The 25,549-nt window shown below is 55.3% G+C and overlaps 2 protein-coding genes across 2 annotated transcripts; both read right to left on the reverse strand.

Moving 5' to 3' along the window:
• Positions 1-1,672: 1,672 nt before the first annotated feature.
• Positions 1,673-7,932, reverse strand: VSIG10L (V-set and immunoglobulin domain containing 10 like). The gene is made up of 10 exons (XM_032387960.1): positions 7,893-7,932; positions 6,967-7,812; positions 6,286-6,579; positions 5,850-6,134; positions 4,982-5,236; positions 4,247-4,525; positions 3,710-4,006; positions 2,744-2,857; positions 2,397-2,551; positions 1,673-1,915 (listed from the first exon to the last, which is right to left on the reverse strand). The coding sequence occupies exons 1-10, from the start codon at positions 7,930-7,932 to the stop codon at positions 1,844-1,846; spliced, it is 2,637 nt and encodes an 878-aa protein (XP_032243851.1). The 3' UTR covers positions 1,673-1,843.
• Positions 7,933-10,619: 2,687 nt separating this feature from the next.
• On the reverse strand, positions 10,620-24,961 carry ETFB (electron transfer flavoprotein subunit beta). Its single transcript, XM_032388006.1, has 6 exons — positions 24,839-24,961; positions 16,413-16,571; positions 16,132-16,290; positions 14,025-14,087; positions 11,495-11,653; positions 10,620-10,833 (listed from the first exon to the last, which is right to left on the reverse strand). Exons 1-6 carry the CDS (start codon positions 24,893-24,895, stop codon positions 10,663-10,665), a joined length of 768 nt encoding a protein of 255 aa, XP_032243897.1. The 5' UTR covers positions 24,896-24,961; the 3' UTR covers positions 10,620-10,662.
• Positions 24,962-25,549: the final 588 nt, after the last annotated feature.

The following is a 25,549-nucleotide window of genomic DNA, read 5'->3' on the forward strand; positions in this document are numbered from 1 at the left end:
TGCTGCGTGCCAGGCTCTGTGTTAAGTGCTGGGGATAATGACATGGTCTCTGCCTTCCTGACGTTCTCAGTTTAGAGAGGGAGGCAGAGGTTAAACAAGTACATACAGATTTAAGTGAGAGAAGCCAGAGGTTCAGAGGCTGTGGGACCAAGCCCATGACCACGGCAGCCTCCTAAGCTGGTAATGGTTACATTTTTAGGGTTTCTGGACCCGATTCCAACATTGGAGGGTTCCCTCCCCCAACACAGTATTTCTATCATTCTCAGCCTGCACATGCTATCTTCCCCAACACTGCTATCCCCACAGACCCAAGATCTTCCATGTAATGGGGAAAAGCAACCTGTGCAGATCTAGATAGACCTGAGAATTCTCAACACACCAGGTGTCTGAGAATTCAACTCCAATCTGACACCGTCTCCCCAAAGACAGCAGGAGATTCTAAGATTCATGGTGCAGTCCTACAAGACTGCCACCCCCATTCCCCACTTCAGACACCGGCTGCAAGCCCCAAACTGCTACCCATGCTTCTGACCGACTCCCTACCCCTGGAGGTTCCAAAGACCTCTTCCTTGGATTTGATTAATTTCCTAGACTGGCTGGCGGAACTCAGGGAAACACTTACTTATATTTACCAGTTTATTAGAGGATATGAGGAAGGATATGAATCAACAACCAGATGAAGAGATACACAGGGCAAGCTCCCAAACAAAGGAGCGTCTGTCCTTGAGGAGCTTGATGGTACAGGGGGGACATTCTGGTTCCTCCAACGGGGAAGCTCTCCGGAAATGGACCCAAGGCTATCCTCTTGGGTTTTTATGGAGGCTTCATTATATCGCCATGATTGACTAAGTCACTGGCCATTGGCTGATTCAACCTCCATTCCCTCCCCCTCCTGGAAAGCGGGGGGGCAGGGAGGGGTTTGGGAAAGTTCCAGTCCTCCAATCACAGGTTTGGTCCTCCAGGCCACCAGCCCCGCCTTTGGGTGGGATCCACAAGTCACCTTCATTAATAACAAGACACCCATTTCACCTTTATGGCTCTGAATCGTTTTCAAGAACTGTGGATCAAGCAAGGTCAAAGATATCTGAGAAATATATTTTGGTCATCTGAATGACCAAATATATATTTCCTATAAATCATTGTAGCTCAATTACCATTATACTTGAGAAGTGAATAACCTGGGGCAAAGAGTGGTGTTCCAGGCAAAGCAAACTCTGGGGCAAAGCCCCGGAGGCAAAATAGAGCTGTGCGGACAGAAAGCCTGTTGTTAATTGAGTAGCAGGGGTGAAAGTACAGGAAGGGGAGGTCAGAGGTCAACAGAAGTCAAACCACAGGGCTCTGAAAATCATAGTGAGGAGTCAGGACAATATCTGAAGAGCAATGGGCATCCCCAGAAGGGTTTAAAGAGAGGACGTGGTCTGAGCTATTTTAAGCTGCAGACGCTGGGAACTGGATGGGGCATGGCCTGGAGGAGACGAGCGGATGTAGGAAGACCTTCTGAGAGAAAGAAGCTGGGCCCCTCCTGGGGCTTGGAGCAGCACAGGACAAGCCCGGCCTGTCCACCAGCCTGTCCACCACTGAGCCTGCAGGTCCTGCCTGCCTGGAGGTTTTGCAAACCACACGGGTAGATCAGCAGGAGTCTCTCCCAACCCAGAAGCCACAGCTCCTTAGTTGCACAAATACAAGTACAGTCTTCTGCGCTGAGAGGGAGACAGGAAGTCTCATGTTCAGGGGCCAGTCTTCAGTCACAGCAGGACAGGAAGGCCCTGCCTGCTGTTGGGGTGAAATAGGAGGTCCTACAAAAAAAAAAAAAAAAAAAAATCCTGCGCAGAGCGGGCCCTGGTCACACCTGTGTGGCTGCCCGAACAGTCCTTGGGCCCCCACCCGTAGAGATGACTGGACTGGGGCCAGTGGCCTAGAAGAGAAAGGAAGGGAGGGGGACAACCTCAGGGATTACCCTGAATGCGACATGACTCACGCTTTTCTAATGCTAGCTCACATCAGTCAGACATTAGCGGGATTCCCTCCATTTACAACAGGGAAAAAAGAAATGTCCGCCCACCCTTGGGAGAGATAAGACATGTGACAACCCAGCTTTTATGGGGAAGAAGACATTCCATCCCACGTCTGATAGAAAATGGAAGTTTTGCCAATTTTTATGGAAAAGAATAAAGGAGTTCTCCCTCCTTTGGAGGGAAACTGGAATTTCACTCTTAATATGACAAAAATTGGATGGGAATTCCTGTCCCAATTTTATGTATTAAAAGGGGCGGGGGGTGTTTACCAACTTTGTAAATCAACAAGTAAACCTGGAGGAAGAGGACTCAGACCATCTCCTCTCCCTAAAACACAGAAAGTTCTCCCCCCATTCCAGGACATGGGGCACCCACACTCACCTGGTGGGCCCTGTTTGGGCTAGGGTCCTCCAGCGGGACTTTGAGGGGCAGAGGCTGTGAGGTCTGCACTGGGGTTACGCTCTGCATCTTTTTTTCCAGTGGGGGAATCACAGGGGTCAAGGAGGAGGGATGCTTCTTTTTCTTAAAAGAGTATCCTGGAAAGGGGAGGAAGAGAAACAGAAACACGTGATTGGCTGTTCTAAGCTGAGGGGCGGAGCCTTACTCTGATTGGCTGATAGGGAAGTAGAAGCGGGATGAATGACCTGTGGCAGTTCTGACTGGTTCAGCCAGGTCTCCAATGGGCCTCTTTCTAGGGACCCTCCCGGGGTGGGGGGCCCCTCACTTACCCCTAAGGCTGCACAGGCAGCAGATACACAGGTAGAGAAGTGCTGCCAGGAGCGCCAGGCCAAGTAGGGAGCCCAGGACGATGCCAGCAATGGCCCCAGAGCGCAGGGTGGGACCTGGAAGAGACAGAGAGATGGAGGATAAGGAGCCAGGGCTGGACCCAAGTTTCCTAAGCAACCTGCTCCAACTATTTCGGAACCCAGGAATCTGGGACCCCAGACTCTCATTTTTATTTAGCATTTACTAAGCAACTGGCATTCTACCAGATGGTAACAATCCACTGGTGAGCAAACCCGGATACCCACTCTCATGGGGATTAATTTTTAGGGAAATCAGAAAAGAATACACAAATTAATAACATAATTACAGGTTGCACTAAGAAGAAAAATAAATGTGCTATGACAGAAATAATGTGTTATAGAAATAGGGTCAGTCTTCCGCAAAGATTGTTTTCAAGTAAGGTCACATTCACAGCTACTGAGGGTTAAGATGTCAATATATCTTTTGGGGAGAGACACAATTCAACCAATCAAGTCAAGATGAGAGCATTAGGATGAGCCCTAATCCAATATGACTGGAGTCCTTACGAGAAGAAGACAGACACAGAGAGGGAGGAGGAGGCTGTGGGAAGCTGGAGGCAGAGACCACAGCAATGCAGCTACAAGTCAAGGAAGGCCACGGATTGATGGCCACTATCAAAAGCTGGACGAGGCCGGCAAAGATTCTACCCCGAGTCTCAGAGGGAGCACGGCCCTGATTTCCCTGAGATGGAGCACTGCCACCTTGATTTCTGACTTCTGGCCTCCAGAGCTGGGAGAGAATACATTTCTGTTGGTTCGAGCCACCCAGTTCATGGTCCTTTGTGACCGTAGCCCCAGAAAACGGATATAAGCAGACAAGCAGGAAGGATACAAGGAAACAGACTGAGGGAGGCAGCCCAGGAAAAGGCTCGAACGGCCCCAACTCACTGGCCTGGTAGACTCGGCTTTGTGATGGGGTCCCTGGCTGGCCGCCCAGGGTGGGCAGGATACGGAAGGCCCAGGTCCCGGGGTTCTGACGAGGAAGGGGCACCACAGCTGAGCGCTCCTGAGGTCCCAGGATGAACAGGGAGATCCAGTCCTTGTAGGTAGTGGATCTACCCAGGTCAGGGCCCTCTGGTCGTGCCTGGATCTCAAAACCACTGATCAGGGCCCCATGTTCCACATCCCAAGTCAGCACTGCTGCATCCTGGGCTCTCTGCAGCCTCCATGAGGAGATGGAAGGTCCTGGGGGGATTAAGGTGGGGGTTGAATTTATGGGTCATAGAGGGGAGAGGGAAGGGGGCTGCAGGCCTGGACTCAGGTCCGGGGAGCAAAAGGTCTGGAGAGGCTTCTAGGCCTACAAGAGGAAGAGACTGAGGGGCCTGGACTCTTGGATCTGAGGGAGAAGGAGCTGGGGACTGGGTTTGAGGTTAGAGAGGGCTGGAGGACCTGGACTTCTGGGTTCTGGGAAAGAAATGGACTCACCAATGAGCGTGATCTGGTTGCCCCCAGCACCCAGAGCCCCGCTGCACAACACGGAGTAATTTCCCAGGTCCCAGGCCAGACTGAAGTTGCTAATGAGGAGCCTGCGCCCATCTTGGCTGAGCCGCAGGCGACCCCCACCTCCTGGGGCCACGGGCCGCCCTTCCCGGGCCCAAGATGCTCTTGATGGTGGAGGACAGCCAGTGGCCTCGAGCGCCACCTCTGTCTCCCCTGACTGTGTTTCCTCCACTGTGGGAAGCAGCAGCACCTCCCGAGGGGTCTCTGCAGGTAGAAGAAACCCAGCCAAGTCAAGACCTCACCCTGGAGCCAAAGACCAAGTCCTGCGCCCTTTGGTGAAGTAAATCGCTGTGAAACTTTAGCAAACAAGGAAGCACTGCCCATTCACTCACTCTCTCATTCAATCATCACCTGATGTCCTTAATAACGACTTATTAGATACATACTATGGACCAGTTTCTGAGCCGGGGAACTCATATTATTCCAGGGCCTTTATTGCTCTGGACACGTAGGAAGGTGTCAGCCCTCTTCCTGGGTCCAGGAAAGAAATTGTGGCCCTTCCCCTGCTTGAGGTATAGGAAAAACCTTGGTCCTTCTGTAGGGTTTAAGGAAAAGGAAATCTCTTTTCCTGGAGTCAGAAGTCTGCCTTGCTCATTTCCTAAAGGAGCTAAGAAATACCCCCTCCTCGGGAAACAGGAAAGAAGTCCCGCCGACTCTCACCCGGGGTGACAGTGCAGGTGCGCGTGGTCACCAGGTGGCGAGCGAGGCAGGTGACGGGGACGCCGCTGAGTCGGGGGTGGGCGGGGACAGCCACCTGGAGCTCAGAGGGCACCGGCCCCGCGCGGACGCCTTCAGGGAGACCCTGGAACTGCAGGGAGGCGGCAGGGACCCCGCCGGGCCACGCGCAGCGGAAGCGGAGGCTGCGGTCCCCCGGACCGCCTTCGACTGAGCACTGTGGGGACCCGGGAGGCAGATCTGTGGGGCGGAGGGAGAGATCAAGGGGTCAGCCTCTCTCCCCTCACCCCTCCAGCCCCGCCTCTCCGCGCTGTCACGCCAACCCTTCTGCACCGGCCCGTAGGCGCCGTCCGCGCCCCATTCTCTTGCCACCCAGCTCCCTTTCCCAGAAACTTCCGGGCTAAGTGGGCAGCTGCAGCCCCACTGACCGCCTCTCTTTCCATGTCCGCACTGATTTCTTTCCTCGCAAACCTAACCCCGCCCCTTCCTTTGTAGTCCCACCCCTTCCACCAGGTTACTCGGGGCCTTTAGCCAGACATCTACGCCCCTGCGGTTGCGCCCCGTCCTACGTCTAAGACAGCTCCGCCCATTTCTAGAATGACCCAGCCCCCTTTCTCTTGTGACCCCGCCCCCTTCCCAGGTAATTTCTTTATTTGCTCGTCCCACTTACGGGCCCAAGCGCCTTAAGTCCCTTCCGTTTCTGGTCTCCACTCTTCGCCATTTGACCCTCTGCTTAATTTGTTGAGATCGCTTCTTGCCCAGGAGTCTCCGCCCTGTTAATCTGGCCCCGCCCCTCCGTTGTGGCCCCGCCTTCTCCGGGTACCCCGCCCCATCCCGCCCCGGCCGTGCTCACCCGCCACCGTGAGGTGGAGCAGAGAGCGGCGGCGGTGGCCGGTGCGCGGGTTCGCAGCGAGGCAGGCGTAGGTGCCGGCGTGGCCCCGGCCGACCGCGGGCAGCAGGAGACGCGGGCCGGCGGGCACCGCTGCCTCGGCCGGGTCGGCTAGGCTCCACGCGATGTCGGCGGGCGGCCGCGAGGCGGCGGTGCAGCGCAGGGTCACGTTGCTGCCCGCGGTGACATACAGGGCGGGGGCGGCGTCGCGATCCGAGGAGACCTTGATGACTGGTGCATCCGGGCCGTCTGGATGAAGGGGTCCGGACCGGGAGAGCCAGGGTTCCCCGGGACTCCGCCACGACCCCTGGGCGCTGGACCTCCAACCCCCCTCCGCCTCGGACCAGGAGCCTGAGCTCCCAGATCACCGCCCCCCAACCCGAGGCACACCCCCACTCACAGAAGACACTGACGTCGGCCGCAGCCTCCGTGTGGCCGAAGGGGCTGCGGACGCGACAAGTGTACCGGGCCTGGTCGCTGCGCACAGGGCGCATGATGAGCAGCTGGTCGCCCTCTGTGCGGATCCGGGGTGGCTCTGCTCCCTCAGGGTCCGTTGCCTCGAGGGTGCGTCCGTCCCGGCTCCAGCTCAGCTCCCCGCGACTCGGCCCCCACCCCAGGCAGCGCAGCCGGAGCTCGGCCGCCCCCTCCTCTGTCTCGGGGGTCTTGGGCTGCACCGACAGCTGGGGCAGCGGCTCTGGGAGAGGGAGACGGGCTCAGGACCTGGTCCCCGGCCCCCTCGCCCCCTAGATCCAGGACTCCAGGCCCCAGCCTTCTCCACTCCTCCCACCCAGGACTTCCGAAACCAGCCCCAGGAGTCCTCCTCCTCACAGACCCATAAGTCTGAGTCCCCCACTCTCTCCTCTCAGAGACAAGATTCCAAACCCCCAGGGGTCTTGATCCCCAGGTCCAACTTCCCTCAAGAACATTTGTCTTGACCCCCAGCCCCTCTTATCCATCCTCCCTCCAACCTAGAAGTCCTGTCTCCCCTGCCGAGGGACCCCCTTCCTTAGGGGAGAAAACACCGTCAGACAGCAGCCACCTGCCCAAAGGGCCTGCACTCTGGACCTCAGTACCCACTTACCATACACACCCACCGTGAACTCCCAAATCTGCCGGGAGACCCCAGCCCTGATAACCTCAGCAGTGTAGACCCCAGCATCCTCCAGCTGGGCAGAGGCAAGTTCCAGCCCCCCTTGGGCCTGGTCAAATCGTAAGCGGTCTCGATGAGCAGGGTCCAAGCTGATCAGGGGGGACCCTGGCCCCAGGCCTCCGGCTGCCAGCACCTTGGAGCCTCGGCGCCAGACAACCAGAGGAGCAGGAGGGCCAGGGCTGGGAACCGGAACTAGAGGGAGCCGGATGGTGGTCCCCACTAGCACTGAGAGAGGCCTCCCCACTTGCTGGGGGAGGCTTTCCTCTGGGTGGGCTACTGCGATGACTTTGGATTCGGGGTTCTGGGCAGATATTTCAAGATCCCGATCCTCAGGGGAGAATTTTGAACCTGGGGTCTCAACAGATACTTCAGGATCTGGGACTTGAGCTGAAATGTTTGAAGCTGGGGTCTTAACAGAGGAGGAGGCCTCTGAGTCTTTGGCAGGAACTTGAGAACCCAAGACATCAGAAAATACTTCGGAATCCGGGATTTCAGAGAAGGTAGGATCCAGGCTCAGCTTTTGGTCCTCAGCAGAAACATCTGACCAGACGGACCTGGGCACATCGCTAAAATTCAAGGCCTCAGGAAACCATTTGGAATGAGGGACAGCAGCAGTGCTTTTTGAACCTGGAGACTGATCTGGAAATTTCCAGCTGGGGGGTTTGATGGAGGAGACTTTTGAACCTGGGCCCTGGGAAGAGCTTTCTGAGTCCAGGGAGAAATTGGTTTGCTGAACTCCAGAAGAGGCTCTGTGGGTGAGGACCCTTCCTCCGGAGGCTGCAAGGAGAGGAGGGGAGGGCGTTGAGGGGCTGCTGAGAAGGGGAACCAGTGGGGAAGGGGCCGAGCAGGGGACTTACCCAGGAGCAGGAAGAGCAGCAGAGCCCGTGAGGTGTCCATGGTGCTCGGCCACACCCATGAGGACACTGGAGCGGGCCTGCACCTGTGCCTCCCCGGTTGACGAGTCCGACAGGACTGGTAGCTTCCTGGGCGGGGAAGGAAGCCAGACCCAGTGGGAGGTGCCAGGAGCCCCCACCCCCAATCTAGTGGCAGAGCCAGCCACCCCACCCCACTGGTCCTCATCAGCTGGTCCCATCTGACCCCTGCGCTCCCCACCCCCGGGATGAAGATGGTGAGAGATGGGTCCCAGCGGAAACGTGGTAGCAAACCTTTGGGGAACAGAAGCCAGGAAGACTTCTTGGAGGAGGGTGAGGTGACGCTTCAGAGAGCCTCACCTCTGATGGCCTCAGCCTCAGTTCAGGCTTCCTCCTCACCAGCCTCTGACTTTGAATCCACTCTGTCCTGCCTGCAGCCTCAGATACCTGCATTTGACCCTGCTCCTACTCTGCTCCAACTCCTCCCATAGCTCCCTGCTGCCCTCAGAACGAATCTCCACTGGCTGTCTCCCACCCTCTCCTGAGATCCAGAGTTGCATCTCCGTGCCCCTGGGCCTCAAATGCCTTGCATCCCATGAAACTCAGCATCTTCCCTCCAACACAACCCCCTTCCTGGGTTCTCCATTTCAAGTGTGGTTCCACATCTATGCAGAGGTTGGGAGCCTTCTTCCCTCCTCTCCCCTCCTCCTGCTCTGCCCCTTCCTCTCCATTTCCACTGGGCAGAACTGTCCTCTCCCCTAGCCTCCTCCCTCCAGCCTCCAGCCTCCGCCAGTCCCTGGATCCACACTTGACCCCTTTCTGCCCCTGCCCCTCCTGTGGCTCCCCTGTGCCCTCAGGAGACATCCAAGGTCCCTTCTAGACCCACAGTGGCCCAGACCTACCCACCCTGGCCATACACTCCACCCTCTTACTCTGAACATCCAGCCATTCTTATGCCCCATCTCTCCCCTCCGAGATTTGCAGGCCGTCTCTCCTCTGCCTGGAATGCTCTGCTCACTCCCTGTCCACAATCCCCCCCCCCCCCAACTTGTCCTGCAGCCTCACCTAGTTAAGAATCATAATAATAATTACCACTTCTGTGCCAGGAACAATGCAAAATGCTTCCCAGGCATTATCTGCCCGAACACTTGCAAATGCCCTATGAGCTGCGTGTCATCATCCTCATTTTACAGGCCAGGGGACTATGGCTCAGAGAGGTCAAGGGACCTGCAGGAGGTTGCACAGCCAGAGGGCAGAGCTGGGCTTTGGCTCAGGGCAGTCAAACTGCTCACTCCTTCTGAAAGCTCCTACCACCACATGCTGGGCTCAGCTCAGTCCTCTGAGCTTATCCGGAGAGTTCTCACCACGCTGATGGTAACAATGGTAAACATACAGAGTGAGCACCTTCCTTGTGTCAGGTGTGGTTCTGGCGGGGGGCGGGGGGGCCTACATTAATGGGGTAAGTTTTATAGCTTAAAGATGCCTGCAAATTCGACCCTCCTCCCTTAAGGAGTAGGGTCTATGTCCCTTCCCCTCAGATCCGGCTAAAGAGAGTAGAGAAGAAGTGACCCCACTCCAGCGTCTGCTTCTCGGCCTGCAGACTGGCATATTCCCCTTCATGTGTGGTAGAACGCTCCTTCTTGGAACCCAGTCGCCATGCTGTGACAGAGCTCCAGCAGCCCCCCCGGAGAGCAATCGTGGCCCCTGGTCAACAGCCAGCTCAAGCCAACAACCCCGGCCAGCTTGCAGGCCGCATGACGGAGTCATCTTGGATGTCGATCCTCTGGCCCCACTTGAGACCCCAACCGATGCCACCTGAAGAGGTGAGCTGTCCTGCCAAGCCCTGCCCAAATTTCAGATTTATGGGCAAAATAAGTGATTGTTGGCTTAAGCCTCTGGGTTTTGGGGTGGCTCGTTATGCCATGCCAGACAGCCAGAACACGGGTTTTATTACTAACTGCACCTGAGGGAGGAGGAAATCCATGCTCAGAGAGTGGGAACTTGCCAGAGTTCTCCCAGAGCCAGGAAATGGTCTGGCCACAGCCTCAGGATCCAGACCCTGAGCCCTTAACCACTACAGTAAGCCCTTCCTATTTTGATCAGTCAGATAGGAAACCGAAGCTCAGACACGGGATGTCACTCACTCAAGATCCCACCACCGGTAACTGTGAGCGAGGCTCTAAAATCACCAAGTCTGACTCCAGGCCCCGGCTCTTCATCCCCACATGAGGTTTTGACTGTTGTCTGTCTGTCTTCCCAACCAGACCTTGAGCTTCCAGCTTCGTTCCCTCTTGTACCCCGAGTCTCGGCAAGGGCCTGGCACCTGGGAGTCCCCAGGGAGTCCCCGGCAAAAACTCTGCAGATGAAAGCCCTTCTCCCCACGTCACGGATAGGTGTCTTTCAGGACTCAACCGAGATGCCATCTCCCTGGGAAAGCTCTTTGGCCCCATGTGCCAGGTCAGGTGCCCGAGGTGGGCTCCCAGGTGTGTGGTGTCAGCTCTGCTTAGAGCATACAGCACCCTACCTACAGCTGCCTCTGCACGTGTCCATCCCCCACCACTTCAGCCTGGAAGCTTCTCAGGGACTGGATATGACTCACCTGGGTCCCCGGCATCACCCAGCACAGGGCCTGGCACACAGGAGATTTAAGTAAATGTTTGTTGAATGAATCAAAGACCAGGTCTCCAGGGAATGAGTTAACAGAGACAGTCGTTGGGAGGGTCATGGTTTTATTGCTGAGTTTCAGGGAAGGGGCTCAAATCCGCCCAATCTCCCTCAGCTTGGCCACCAGGTCCTCCGTGGTCTCCACCTTGACGCCAGCCGTACGCTGGGGCGGGTCCTCCACGCTAACCACGGAGAGCTTGGAGGTCAGGTCCACACCCAGGTCTCCGGGCTTGATCACCTCAATCTTCTTCTTCTTGGCTTTCTGCACATGGGCAGCCACAGTTCACAGGGCTGCTGGAGCCCCTGCCCCCTCTCCGGCAGCCTCCTCCCCATGACTGCCACGTCTGCAGAACCAATCCCATTGCCTGAACTTGTCTGGACCTACCCACTAGCCAGGACATCTGTGACCTCTTATGGGGCCTGGTACAGATCATTTCTGTGGGCAGGAATGGCCTGGGAAACCCCTCTATTAAGGGTCCTCTTTTAGTCAGCTGCCTTGGAAGCCCTTCACTAGCTGAAATGGACTGGCAACGTCAATCTTCTGGCAGTAATGACTCAATGGACTTTTGGCCAAGCCAACCCACTGAACCCACCCTACTGGAGGATGAGATGACCCACTGAACGCTCCCTGTTGGCTGAGCTAACTCATTGAACCCATCCTACTGGATGAGATGATCCACCTTACCCTTCCTCTTGGCTGGGACGGCATGCTAAACTCTCCCTGTTGGCTAAGATGACCCAATGAACCCATCCTACTGGCCATGATGAACAGCGAACTCTTCCTTTTAGCCAGGTGAGGCCTTCCTTTGGATAAGAAGTCCCTTGGATCCTCTGTCCCTGCATCTGAGCACCAGGGAGGCACTGGGCCCGCAATGCGTTCACCCATTCCCGGGCCCTCGGGGACCCGTCCGCTAAGCGCTCACCATGATGTTGGGCAATGTGGCGTAGCGGGGTTCATTAAGCCGCAGGTCGGCGGTCACCACGGCAGGCAGCTTCAGCCGCAGGGTCTCCAGGCCCCCATCAATCTCCCGCTCCACTTTCAACTTGTCCCCTTCCAGTGTCACCTGGGAGGCGAACGTGCCCTGGGGAGATGGGGGGTGGGGGTGAGGTTAACTCAAGACAGGCACAGAGTGGCAGGGGTGCATGCACAGGTGAGCAAATGAATGAGAGAACAGAAGAGAGAGAGTCCCGCAAGGTAACCTATAGACATCAAGTTCATATATAGGAGGAAACCACAGAAAGGGATTTCATAAATCTAGGGCCGGGTATCTGTACTTTCACTGGGAGCCAAGGTAAGGGTCCTAATGACCTGAACCTGCCAGTTAGGTTCCTGCCTATTATTAACCTCCCTTAATAATGATGAACGCGTATGGAGTGGAAGGATGCTGTTCTAAACAACTTACATGCACTAAGTCATCAGGCCCTCATGGGAACTCTATAAGGTAAATGCTATTATCCTCACTTTACAGATGAGGAAAACTGAAGCAGAGAAAGGCTCCAAAATGTGCTCGCTGTCACCCACCACTGGTAATCCAAGAGCTGCTTCCATGCCCTATTCCCCCTACCCACCATTTTGTCCCCTGGGGCTCCCTTCCAGGCCTCTCTGCTAGGCTGACCCTGGAAAGGTCTGCTGGGGCCCCATCTTCGTCGCTTGGTGCCCATGCTCTGGCCAAGCCCCCTCTGCCTCTCAGTGCTGAATCAACATTTGCTGATGTACCTACACCCTCTTTGTCCAACCAACCTGTTCTCTCCATTCACTTACTCACTGGACAAACTTTTCAAGTCTTAGCTGGAATGTTCCGTCACTCCCAGTCTCATCCGAGCGCCCCAAGAACCAGCCCTCGGATACACTGTGACAGTGACCAACAAGGCCCTGGCTTTCATGTGCATTTATCCTGGCCAGGAAAACCGCCAGGAACCAAATACATACATAGCAGCCACAGGACTCAAAGTGTCTTCTGAGCGTAAGGAACATGGCTAGCGCGATGGAAGGATGGAATTTTCCATCTTATGAATTAATTTAAATTAAAAGACCAAGGGGTGCCTGGGTGGCTCAGTTGGTTAAGTGCCTGACTCCTGATTGCAGCTCAGGTCATGGTCTCAAGGTCATGAGATCAAGCTCAGCGGGAGTCTGCTTCTCTCCCTCTGCCCCTCCCCCTGTTCTCTCTCTCTCAAATAAATCAATCTTTTAAATAAATAAATAAATTTAATAATTTATTAAATAAGCCAAATATATTATATATATATATATATATATACCAATAAGCCAAATATACCAATAAGCCAAATATATTATCGTGATTGTCATGACGGCTTCATGGGTGTATATGTGTGTCCAAGCTTATCAAACTGTACACTTTACATATGCACAGTTTATGGTAGGTCACTTAATCTCAATAAAGCTGTTAAAAAAAAAAAAAAAAGGGGGGCGCCTGGGTGGCTCAGTCGGTTAAGTGGCTGCCTTCGGCTCAGGTCATGATCCCAGGGTCTGGGATCGAGCCCCGCATCAGGCTCCCTGCTCCGCGGAGAGCCTGCTTCTCCCTCTCCCTCTGTCTGCCGCTCTGCCTGCTTGTGCTCTCTCTCTCTCTCTCTCTCTCTGTTAAATAAATAAATAAAAATCTTAAAAAAAAAAAAAAAAGATACTCGATTCAGTCCCTGGAAAACTTTTAAGTCTGTTTGGAATAACTGGGGTGTGTGAACCTACTTTTTCAACTGTGAGTTTTAGGAATCTAAACTAAGTATTTCTGATGGAAATTCAGCATCTAAACTGAGATGTGCTGTAGATATAAAATCCACACTGGATTTTGAAGACTTCATACAAAAAGAAAAAAGAATGTAAAATAGCTCAGTGTTTTTTATATTGATTATAGGTTGAGATGATCATATTTTAGATGTGTCCAGTTAAATAAAATATTACTGCATTAATTTTGCCTGTGTCTTTTTACTTTTTTAATCTGGCTATGAAAAACTGTACACTTGATCTTAGCCAAAAGGCCGAGAAGCAATGCCTATGAAAAATTATAAATCACCTAGGTGGCTTGCATTTCTATTGGACCGGCATAGGTGGCAAGTGGGGCATCTGGAATTTCATACAGGGTGGGCAAGGAAGGGCTCTCTAAAGAGGTAACAACTGAGCAGACCTAAAGGAGAGAGAGGGAAAGCCACGAGGCAATCTGAGGGACCCATGCCCTAGGCTGAAGGAACAGCAAGTGCAAAGGCCCTGAGGCAGGGATGAATTTGGTGTGGTTGCAGGGTGACAGGACTGAAGAAGACAGAGCACCAAAGGCCCAGATGAGGCCTGGTGTCCCGGCTGTACACGTCTCCTTCCTGCCCGCTGGAGTAGCCATCCTGTCTTACTAAGCCTGCCTCCCTCCAAAAGGGCAGGGACAAGGGTGGCCCTGTTCTGAGCCCCCAGATCTGGCCCCCAGCAGGCGCTCCCCACTCCAGCCTCACCTGTGGCCAGTCTAGCAACCCAGCTGTCATCTGCCCCGTCTGGTTACAGTCATCATCGATGGCCTGAGTGGAGAAAGAGAGAAGACTGTATGACAATGGGTCTTTTCACATACCATTCGGGCCTTTGTCTAGATGGGGGTTGGCCAACATTTTCTAGATTCCATGTGGTCTGTCCCAGCTCCTGAACTCTACCCTGGGTAGCACACAAGCAGCCACAGACTATGTGCTACATAAAGCAACCAGTGTGGTGGCATTCCAATAAAACTTTATTTATAAAATCAGGGGTGGCCATGGCCCATAGTTTGCTGACTCCTGGTCTAGAATGATCCCATCCCCAACTTGAGCCTGGAGACAGGCAGTCACTTGTCCAGGGGCACATAAAGACATCTAGCATCTCGATGCCAAATCTTTGCCCCTGTATAAATATTCACAGAAGCCTCCCGTGAGCCAGGACCTGGGCCAGCCACACTGGGGAACTGAATGAACAGGATCTGGGCCAGTAAGAATGTTCTATCCCCTGACCCTAGTGATTGGTGCAGGGATGGGTACTTGACTCAAGCTGGACCAATGAAGAGTCAGCTCTGAAAGCTTTGCTGGAGCCTTTGGGAAAGAGGCTCTTTTTTTTCCACTGGGGAGGCTTGTGGGATATGAGCCTAGAGATGCATGAAGTAAAGACAAGACAGAGGAGCAGAGCCTAGAGCTGACATGTGACCCTGGATCAAGCCATACCTGAAGCTTGCACTGTATGAGGTAACAGGTTCACTTTCAGGCTTAAGCCTGTTTGCTTCTGACTACCACCTACAATGAAGAGTGTCCTGTCCAGTTTATCCTGTACCTTCTCAGTTGGAGGCCCTGGCCCCAGGAACTGTCCCTGACAACCAAGACAGGCAGGACATGAGTCTGAGACCCACCAGTGAATGCAGGAGGCTTCCATAGGCCATGCTGCCAGCACCAGTGTCCTGGGGAGCTGGTGTGAGACCTGGGTCCCCAGAGCCCTGAGCCCAACCCAGACCATGCCTTTTTGGCCTGTTCTCTGGTTTGGCCCTCTGCCTCAGCTTACTGACTTGTACTGATTCCTTTGCTGTTTGTCATCTCTCTTGTTTTCCACTGCCTGACTTGTGCAGGGCTGGGTAGGATACCCAACAACCTACATAGACCCATCAGCCTCCCCCTCTCCGCAGGGGCTGATCCAGCCTGCCAGAATCCCTGTCTTTTCCAGCCAGCGCCCTGGCTCTATCTCTGAGCCTCCTGAGCCAGGTCTGTGCCCTATCTTATCTCTCAGTCTCTGACATTCTTTGTCAGCCTCTGTTCCTAAGCCCCTGTCCCTTGGTCTGTCCCCTCCCACTGCTGTCTATCTCTGGCTCTTCCGATGACCCTCAGCCCCCACCCCGAGTGAGTCCACAATGTTTGTCCTCAAATGGGAGGGGGTGGGCAGGCTAGCCAGAGAAAGGGTGTCGCCTCCCCAGTCTCCTGCGGAAACAGCTGAGGCCGACTCACGTATGCCTCAGGTGGGGGTACCATGTGGTAGGCAGGGTTCTAGCTCACCATTAGCCCCCAAGCTCCTCCAAAACTCCCAGCCTCCAGTCTCTCCCCTTCCAGTCCACTCCCCATGGCCTAAGAGAGGTCTTTCTGCGGCCAGAGCTGATCCCCTCCCTCCCCCGCTCACAGGCCTCCCGAGGCTCCCCGGCACCCTCCAGAAGCCTCAGGTCTCTGTAGTAGCCTAGGCTGTTGGAATCACACAGCTGTCTTCCCCACACACCACCTCCCCATGTCTTCCTGGGCTCTCTACAATTCCTGACTGTTCTTCCAGGAGTTCCCTCCCTGTGTCTCCCAGCCAGACCCCAGCACTGTCTTGGCCTCCTCCCTCCCCCTCACTCCCTACAGCTCAAGCCCCGCCCCCTAGCCACACGGCTGTCCTGTCCACTCTGTCCATTGGCCTCCTCTTCTCCCACACGGACCATCACTGTAGCCCCTGGGGCTCCGATCTCACCCCATAGGACCCCAGGAGTCTTTCTGACGTCCACAGTCACCCTGCCCACCCTGCTCTAACTCTCCACTCAGCCTGGGCCCCCTCCTCCCCAGTCCTGAGCGGGGGAGGCACACTCACCTGCTTGCCCAGCAGCAGCAGATCTACCTTCTCCTTCTCTGCCAGCTTGGCCAGGACCCGGGCCACCTGCAGGGGACCCAGGCGATCTGCCTCTGCAGCTGGCACCTCCACGTGGATGCCTCGGTCTGCACCCATGGCCAGAGCAGTGCGGATGGTCTCCTGCCAGGAGAAGGGACTTGACTCGGCTTCTAGCCCCAAGGGGACCCAGGAGCCTGGTCCCAGGCCCTCCTCCCTCAGACCCAGGACTCAGGGTCCTGGCACCCTCTCCCCAGGACCTGCACCTGGCACTGGGTGGGCCCGCAGCTGACAGCGATGACCTCTTTCACCAGCTTCTTCTCCTTCAGCCGCACGGCCTCCTCCACGGCGATCTCACAGAAGGGGTTCATGGAGTGCTTCACGCCATCCGTGACCACGCCCGTCTTGTCAGGCTTTACCCGGATCTGCCGGGCCAGAAAGGGAAGGGGCGGGGTCAGGGGAAACAGGCAAGAAGGCAAGGGCTGGATGGGGACAACGGGGACCCGGAAGGGGCAGGGCCTTGTCCAGGGTCCCACAGCTCAGGCGACACAGCAGATGAGAAGTCCCAGGTAGGGGGCGCCTGGGTGGCTCAGTCGTTAAGCGTCTGCCTTCGGCTCGGGTCATGATCCCGGGGTCCTGGGATCGAGCCCCGCATCAGGCTCTCTGCTTGGCGGGAAGCCTGCTCCTCCCTCTCCCACTCCCCCTGCTTGTGTTCCCTCTCTCGCTGTGTCTCTCTCTGTCAAATAAATAAATAAAATCTTTAAAAAAAAAAAAAGAAGTCCCAGGTAGGTAGAGGATCATCCGCTCACGATCTCATTCAGACATTTGTGGAGCATCGGGGACATAGGACATGCCCCTCCGACTCTCGCTGCTCCTGGGGCCCGAAACAATGTTTCTCAAATGTCTGTTTACCATAAACCACAATGTGACGTACACTTCATCATACTCCTGAGCATATTACAAATACACAACATATACTTACATATCAACAGAAATACCCCTGCAACGCGAGGTTCAGGTAACAATACTTACCCTTACCTCGTACACCATAGCCTGACGTTTTCTGCTCTTTCTTTAAATGTCAGCCCTCTACATGGATCTTATGACTGACACGTGGTCATGATCTAGTTTGCAAAAACACTAGCATCAAAGGCCTATTCTGCCAAACAGGCAAACCCCACTCACTCCCTTCCGCACATGGTCCGTCTTCGCCAAGCACTCCCTGTGTGCTGCCGGCCCAGAGCCGGATTCTGGGGACACCACCACGAGCAAGGGAGTGAGGCCTGCCGGCCCATGAGCTCCCAGTCTAGTGCAGGGTCTAGCACAGTATGAACAACTAACCATCCCATTAGTCTCCCGTGGCTGCCATTCCAAATAACTGCTAACGCAGTCGCTTGCTGTCTCACAGCTCTCGAGACCAGAAATCCAAAATCAGTTTCACTGGGCTGCAAGCAAGGTGTTGGCAGGGCGCGGTTCCTCTGGAGGCTCGAGGGGAGAATCCATCCCTTGGCTCCCCCAGCTCCCTCTGCCTCTCTCTTATGCAGATTCTGGAGATGGCATTTAGGGCCCACCTGGATGATCCAGGATAACCTCCCCATCTCAGGAGCCTTAGCTCAGGCATAAATGCAAAGACCCTGCTTCCAAATTAGCTACCATTCACCCATGGATCGGGGCCTGGACAGCATAGGGGGCCACTTCCTAGCCCACCACATTCCTCTTAATAGCCCACAGGGAGAATGTTATTGGCCACCAGGCATGCAGGAGCCCTGTCCTAAGCAATTATCCTAACTCATTAATCTTGGTGACAGCCCAACGAGGAAGGAGCAGTCACTGTCCCTGTGGGCAGAAGAGGAAACTGAGGCACTCAAGCAAAGTAGCTGGCCGGTCAGTGGTTTCTAGGACCCAAGCACTCAAATCCCCTGCTATGCCACCGGACAATCCATGAAGTCTGGGGAACTCTGAGGATGATGGGGGCCTGTGACCTAGCCTGTCGGATGTTGGAGGCTGTCAGGGAAGGCTTCCCTGGGGCAGTGGCACTAGAGCTGAGACCTAAAGGACGAACTGGAGTGGTCAAGTGTGAGAGAAAGGGTTCGGTGGGGCGAGAGCATGTGCAAAGGCCCTGAGGTTTAAGGAGTCCAAGGAGGGCAGTGTGGCCAGCGGAGCAGTCTGCCATCACGCCACAGAGGCTGAACTACTGTGACGGGCGCAGTAATGAGTCCTCAAAACGTCCTCATCCTAATCCCTGAAACCTATGAATGTCACCTCCAGGGCAAAAAAGGACTTTGCAAAAGTGATTAATTTAATGACTCTGAGAGGGGGATCATCCTGGGTTATCTGGTTGGGGGCCCCATGTAATCACAAGGGTCGCTCTAAGTGACAGAGGTAGGTGGGAGAGGGGAGGGGTAGTGGCAGGGTCAGAGAGACCGTGAAGATACTCTGCTGCTGGCTCTGAGGCTGGAAGAAGGCAAGGCAAGGCACGCAGGTGCCTCTGGAAGCTGGAAATGACACGGACACGGATTCTCCCCGCGCCTCCCTCCCCATCCCCGAGGGAACGCAGGGCCGAAGACACCTTGATCCTAGCTCAGTAGACTCATTCAGACGTCCGACCTGCAGCATGGGAAGAGAACCAGTCTGCGTTGTTTGAAGCTGCTGAGTCCACCACAGCAGCAAAAGCAAACTAACCGCGCAGGGCCCAGCGGGCTCCGGAAGGGGAGCTGGGTCTGGATCCAAAGAACAAGGGCGACAAAGAGGCGAGTAGATGCAACTTAAGTTTTCGCAAGGTCGTTCTGGATTCTTGGTGGGGAAGACTGGGAGCACAGCAAGGGCGGAAAGTGGGGAGACAGCTGGGTGGCTGTTAGTCAACGAAATGAGGAATGACAGTGGCTCGGACCACCGAGCCAGCAGAGATGGAGAAGCGGAGGGACTGGAGGGGTCTTTGGAGGTGGGAGTGACAGAGCTCTGGGCTCGGCAGGGGCAGGGGCGGGGAGAGGGAAGAATCCTGCAGGACTCTGGGGCTTCTGGTGGCTACATCCTATGAGCCGGGGGGCAGGTGGGTTCTGTGTCTAAATAGCCCATGAGATGCCCAGAGGAGCCTTGCTCGGGCGCCTGCACGATCCAGCCCAGGACCTGGCTTGCCCCTCTGCTCTGCTCCCCTGTGGCTGCCGCCAAGGGCTCAGCCGGCATAGACGCAGATGACAGCCTGGCCCGGCCGGGGACACTCACTGTAGTCTCCTCCTACCTCCCTGCACATTTCTCTCTTCCCAGTCTGGATGCGCCTCATGGACCTGTGACACTGAGCAGGAGAAGGAGGAGAAAAAGGACAACTATCATTTTCTATCACTGTTATTTCATTTTTTAAAAGTCATTTTAAGATTTTATTTATTTATTTGAGAGAGACAGAGAGCACAAGCAGGGGGAGTGGCAGGCAGCAGGAGAAGCAGACTCCCTGCTCAGGGGCTCCATCCCAGGACCCTGAGATCATGACCTGAGCCGAAGGCAGATGCTTAACTGACTGAGCCAGCCAGGTGCTCCTAAAAGTCATTTTAGCACCAAAAATAAGGCTCAAATCTCAGAACTGAATAAATTCACCTTACGGAAATACAATTGGAGCCAATACCATGTTCTGAATCCATGCTTTTTCACTAGAACCTACCCTGAGCGTGTTGTACACGATCCCCAAAATTTGCCGGAACATGCCCTTGCTCAACCCCCACCTCCTCGGCTGTCCTTCGGCTCCTGTGTAAACCCCATCCCTTCCAACTCTCCCGTTCCCACTTACCCTGTTTAACTCTCGCCGTAGCACTGCCCACCCCTGATGTACCACACACGCGGGACTGATTTAGAGTGACTACCAGTCTTCTCCCCACCAGAAAGTCAACTGCCCGCGGACAGGCATTTCCATCAGCTCTGTTCATCACTGTACTCGCGGGCCGAGCACCTGCCAGAACCACCATGAGAACCTGCACGAGAACCACTCAAACGCTTGGAAACAGCAATGGAAACTGAAACACAAAAGCCCTCTCATTACAAAAATAAAATCCAAGTCAGAGGTCTCCCGTTTGAACAAGAAAAGCAGCCCCCACCCGTAAAAGGCCGGTGCTGCTGAGCCAGCAGCCGGTGGAGGGCGCCGAACCTGCTCTTGGTCTGGCCAGACGCCTTGCACTAAGCTCCTGACCCCCAAGGAGCAGGGATGAGAGCCCTCCGGCCCCAGGGAATGTGCCAGAGCGTCTTCTCCGTGGAAGACCTTTTAAGCCTGAGTGGATTTCAAGCTTCAAAAACACTGTTTAGTTAAATTACATAAGTCAGGAAACAATGGTTGGTCTGAAAAATCAGACCAGTGTCTTTTTTTTTTTTTTTAAATAATGAGGTTTTATAAATCAAAGGAGGTGATTCAGCATAGAGCTTTCATTCTTTCTCTTCAAGTTGCAAAATATGAACCTTCAACAGAAACAGCCGTGAGCCAGATGGGCATCGCTCCAAGGGCTTCACGTGTATTAACTCATTGAACTGTCCTAACCACCGAGGAGGTTAGTTGCTGCCATCACCATCCCCGTTGTACAGACGGAGCAACCGAAGCACAGAGAGGCCAAGCGCCTTGCCCAGGATCACACAGCAGCAAGGAAGTGGCAGCATCAGGAGCCTAACTCCAAGTCTGACTTGGGAATCACGAGACTCTAGGACACCAAATGGGCCCTCAAGAGGTAGGGGAGCTGGTCCCTTTATTCATGGCCCACTGTCTCAGAGCAGGTGTTTATAAAGTGACTTCTGCAAGCTCTCCCTGAACTCTCGACACAGCTCAAGGACTCCTCTGCGGTTCTGTCCTCTAGTTTTTTCCGTCAAGCGAGTCACTCACTGGGCATGTGCTGGGGCTCTGGGCAGAGCACAGTGCACCCAGGACACGGAGTGACCGGGACAGCCAAGGCCAGACAGGGAGATGGTGGCCAGGGAGTGACGCCAGGGACAGATGACTAAGGCAGTGGCCAGCGCTCTGAGACCCTTCTACAGCAAACCTCATCTCGGGCAGGGAAAGAGGACCAACACCCTCACGGAGCTGACACATGTGACGTGAGGGACAAGGAGGGGCCAGCCCTGCTGAGAGCAGGAGGGGTGAGGGGAAGGGGAAAAGGCCGGGCGCTCCCAGAACCGAAGGAAGGCATGGCTGGTTGGGGTTAGGCCCAGAGCTGGATACAGGTTTTCTGGGGCCTGAAGTTTCCAGCCTTTGCGGGAGCCTCTTTAGGAAAATGCACACCAAATCACGAACGCAAAATTGATCCAGTCTCTCCCTGGGCCTTGAAAGAAACGCTGAAGTTGACAGCCTCATCGGCTCATGGAAAAGGTATCCCTGGCCAGAACTGAGTATTCCTGGGTTGCCAAATGCTTATGAATTAACCCCCTAGACACACAATCATACAGACACACACACTGAGCAGAACATTTGTTGTGTTCTGAACGGATGAGTAAAAAAACTTCCATTACCAGTTCTACCAATAATAACCACACTCCTTGAGTACCAGCCAAGGCCAACACTAACCATGAGCCAGGAACTATCCTAACAGCCCATTTAATCCTCACTGCCATCCAATACAGGAGCTACTAGTGTTATCCCCATTGTAGAGAGGAGGACAGTAAGGCTCAGAGTGGTCAAGCAACTGCCCCCAAGGCCACAGAGCAGGAAGCAGACCCAGGCGACTGGCCTGAAGTGGGCCCTGAACCGTAGAGCATAACCGTTATCTAAGACAGTGGTGACTACATCAGACAGACGCTCCTCCAGACCCTGGAGCTCGAATTCTGGAAGGAGAGACAGACACTAAAGCAAGCGATCAGAAAATTACACCGTGGATTACAAAGTGATAAGAGTATGGAGAAATTACAGCAAGGGACGGCACAGGGATGATGGGGGCTGCAGTTTTAAGTCAGTGTCCAGGGAAGGCCTCACAGAGAAGGTGACATCTGAGCAAAGGTTGGAAGGAGGTGAAAAAGCCACGCTGGGAACAGAGTAGAGACCCGGCACTCACCCCAAGGAGCTGCCATTCTGGGGGCGGGGGTGACACCTGGGTGAGCAGAGGATCCCAATCCAGTGTGGGCGCAGAGCTGAGAGAGGCAGGCCCAGGGGGCTGCAGGAGTGTCCGAGGACAGATCAAGAGGCCTGAGAGGGTTGGGGTAGGGGGGCTTCCTGGAGGAGGTGATACCAGAGAATCACTAAACTTTTTTTTTTTTTTTTAAAGATTTTATTTATTTATTTGACAGAGAGAGACACAGCGAGAGAGGGAACAAAGTGGGGGCAGCGGGAGAGGGAGAAGCAGGCTTCCCGCAGAGCAGGGAGCCTGATGCGGGGCTCGATCCCAGGACCCTGGGATCATGACCTGAGCCGAAGGCAGACGCTTAACGACTGAGCCACCCAGGCACCCCGAGAATCACTAAACTTTTGATACAATTGACAGACCAGAGTTAGGCAGGACAAGGGAGGTACAAGCAGCAGAGATGGAGAGGGAAGGGTGCCGAGGCAGAAGGCACAGCGGGGGGCAAAGGTCCAAGGCAAGAAGGGGCCTGGTCTATCAGGAAAGATCAGGCGAGGGAGGGACAGGGCACCATGGATGGCACAGCAGGGGCCACGGCCAGACCACGAAGGGTCTCAAACACTAGGCTGAGGGGCTCAGACTTTGTCCTGAGGGTGCTGGGGAGCCTCAGGGCAACTCGGGGTGCAGGACGAGCCCTGAGGCTGGGAGAGGATGGACTGAAGGAAACACTGAGAACCAGGGAGGAGACTGCGTTGTGGGGCCAGGTGGGAGGAAGGGAAGCCTGAAATGCGGGGCCCATGAGGATGGACAAAGGGACCAGCTGACAAGTAACAGGTGGCGGGGGTGGTAAGGGAAGGAGGGCAATGGTGCTGGGGCTCTGGCCCAGTGATCAGGTAGTTGGCAACGTCTGAACCATTTATTTCTTCAGAAAGGGCACCCACGCACAGCCAGCAGACAGGATGCAGTGGAGGGGGCCCTGGGGCAGCGTGGGAGGACAGGCAGCACACATCCCTGGGATAGGACAGCGGCTGATACCCTCTCTTTGTTCTCTCATTCAGCGCACACCCGTGTGCCAGGCCCTGTGCTGGGTGAGGCTGGGACCAAAGCCCGTCAAACTCGGGCCTGCCGGTGGGGGAGACGTATTCGACACAGGCATCTCAGGCCATGGAGACCAGGGCTGGGGCACAGGGAGGCCCAGGGGGCGACAGAGCCCAAAGCAACAGCTAGAAGTGGGAGGAACCCAGGAGAGAAGGTCCCAGGACCCCAGGAGCAGCTGAAGACAACACCCCTAGCCTTTGCTGTCAGGGCTTTGTGGCAGCTGTGGAGTGAAAAAGGGAGGAGGGGCGCCTGGGTGGCTTAGGCGGTTCAGCTTAACCGGCTGCCTTTGGCTCAGGTCATGATCTCAGGATCCTGGGATGGGCTCCCCGCTCAGTGGGGAGTCTGCTTCTCCCTCTCCCTTTGCCCTCCCCGGCTTGTGCGCTTGCTCTCTCTCTCTCTCTCAAATAAATCTCAAAAAGAAAAAAAGGGGGGGGTAGCAGAGACTGGTGCAGGACTTGCCCTGCACTTTGATCTTGACTTTGGCTGCCTGGAGCTGGGTGATCCAGCAAGTAACAGGACCTCCGCGGGCCTCACTTTCCTAACCCGTCCAACGGCATTCACAAAATCAAGAGGATACTGAAAGCACTGAATGAGTCGGTCTCTGTCAAGGACTTGGAGTGCCGCTGCTTGCACAGTAAGCACTCACTAAACGTGAGCAGTTATGATCACTGAAGTTTCCATGCCAAGTCCGGCTCCCGGGACCAACTCCCCACCTCACTCCCCAAGCCGTCAGGGGCCCTGGTTTCATGCACCCCAAGGCCTCTGGCATGCCAGGCCCCGTGCTGGGCAATGCTGGGGACACAGAGGTGGAATCCCAGTTTGATGGTGAGGACAGACATGGATGGGCAGTCACCATCTTCAGTCTGCTTTAAGCCAAGTATTTCGAGAAATTGGCCCGAGAGCCTGTGTCTGATTCACGTCTGTCCCGACCAGCTTCTCTCCAGGGACAAGCCAGGACCTCAGAGACGTTGCCCCCCCAGCCCTCTCATGGGGAATGGGAGCCATTCCACCAGCTCAGTCAAACAGGATTTCATCTCTAGCAAACACTTCTCCCTCCCTTCCTGGCTACAGCCTCCTCACTCACCCCGCGGCTTTGTAGGGTGAAAGCTTCTGGGTTCCCAAGTTAACAGTCAACTGAGTGTGCAATGCAGCCTAACAGGTGAAAGTGTGGCTTGCGTGCAAAGCACTAGTTGCGCTGAGGAGTCAGACGGACCCGGAGGGGAATCATCTCAGCTCTATCCCATCCTAGCTGAGTGACCTCTCTGGGCCTCAGTTTCTCCAAATGTTACATAGGGGCCGTGGCACCTCCAGCAGGCAAGAAATAGAGAAACTAACTCCTACTGCACAGAATTATTAAGACAGTGAGTCCAGAACTTGAGAAAAGGGAACGGGGTCATGACCCCAAAGGGGCCGGGTTTGAGCGAGGAGGGATCTGAAGTCGGACCCTCAGTCCTTGATCCTTGCCCTCAGGTGTGACTTTGACGTTTGGGAGGAAAGGCGGCAGAGATCAGATGTACGAGCAGACCCCCCCATACAGTTTCGGGGTTCGGGGGAGGTGGAAGTGGGGGCCCGGTCACCTTCACGGCAAAGTCGATGACCCTCTTTACAGCCACGAGCGCGCGCAGCTCCGCCATCTTCCTGCCGCGGCCACCTGCGGCGTCGGTCCGCTCACTCGGCCTCTGGATCCAGACGTCCCGCCCCCCCTGCCCTGCGCCTGCGCCCCGCGCCGCCAGCCAGTCAACCGCGGCGGTGCCCGCCTCCGCCCTGACAAAGGACCAATCGGAGGCCCGGAGGAGAGGGAGGTGTGGCAAGAGGATTCGGACCAATGGAGAACGGATTCTGGAGAAAGAGGCGGGAGCTGAGAGGAAGGGAAAAGGACTTAGTAAAGGGGGCGTGGCCGGGAACTAGGGGAAAGGTCGTGCGCAGGGGGAGGTGCTCCCGGAGTGGACCTCCTCCCAGGCCTCCTAAACTTTTCCCAGCGCCCTCGGATTTATCCCTCCCCCAGTTCCGCACGTTTCCCTCGCTTCTGCAAGTCGCTATGCCCGCATTCCCTGCGTCCTCTTGTGTCTGTCTCCCCATTCTCTTCTTGCCATGTTCCTCGTCCCACGATCATGCCTCTTACGTTCCCCTGTATCCGTTTTCCCGCGTCCATGTCCCTACATCCTTTCCAAGAGCCCATGTGCTCTCCTGACCCCACCACCCCTGTGCCCCGTTCCCCCTCCGAGCCCATGCGCCTTGTCCATTCCATCCATGCTCGTGTCCCCGTGTTCCTCGTTCCCTATAGGTTA

This window comes from Phoca vitulina, unplaced genomic scaffold, assembly GCF_004348235.1.
Source record: "Phoca vitulina isolate PV1807 unplaced genomic scaffold, GSC_HSeal_1.0 scaffold52, whole genome shotgun sequence".
Taxonomy (NCBI): Eukaryota; Metazoa; Chordata; class Mammalia; order Carnivora; family Phocidae; genus Phoca; species Phoca vitulina.

What these genes read in the sequence shown, in the direction of transcription:
- VSIG10L (XM_032387960.1), bottom strand. Translation starts at nt 7,932, where the DNA reads ATGGACACCTCACGGGCTCTGCTGCTCTTCCTGCTCCTGG. An exon ending in GTTCACGGTGGGTGTGTATG is followed by an intron (nt 6,580 to 6,966) that starts GTAAGTGGGTAC and finishes TCCCTCTCCCAG; the next exon opens with AGCCGCTGCCCCAGCTGTCG. An exon ending in CTGCCTGTGCAGCCTTAGGG is followed by an intron (nt 2,552 to 2,743) that starts GTAAGTGAGGGG and finishes TCCCCTTTCCAG; the next exon opens with GATACTCTTTTAAGAAAAAG.
- ETFB (XM_032388006.1), bottom strand. Translation starts at nt 24,895, where the DNA reads ATGGCGGAGCTGCGCGCGCTCGTGGCTGTAAAGAGGGTCATCGACTTT. An exon ending in GCGGGCCCACCCAGTGCCAG is followed by an intron (nt 16,291 to 16,412) that starts GTGCAGGTCCTG and finishes TTCTCCTGGCAG; the next exon opens with GAGACCATCCGCACTGCTCT. An exon ending in GGTTGCTAGACTGGCCACAG is followed by an intron (nt 11,654 to 14,024) that starts GTGAGGCTGGAG and finishes CCATCTCCCCAG; the next exon opens with GGCACGTTCGCCTCCCAGGT.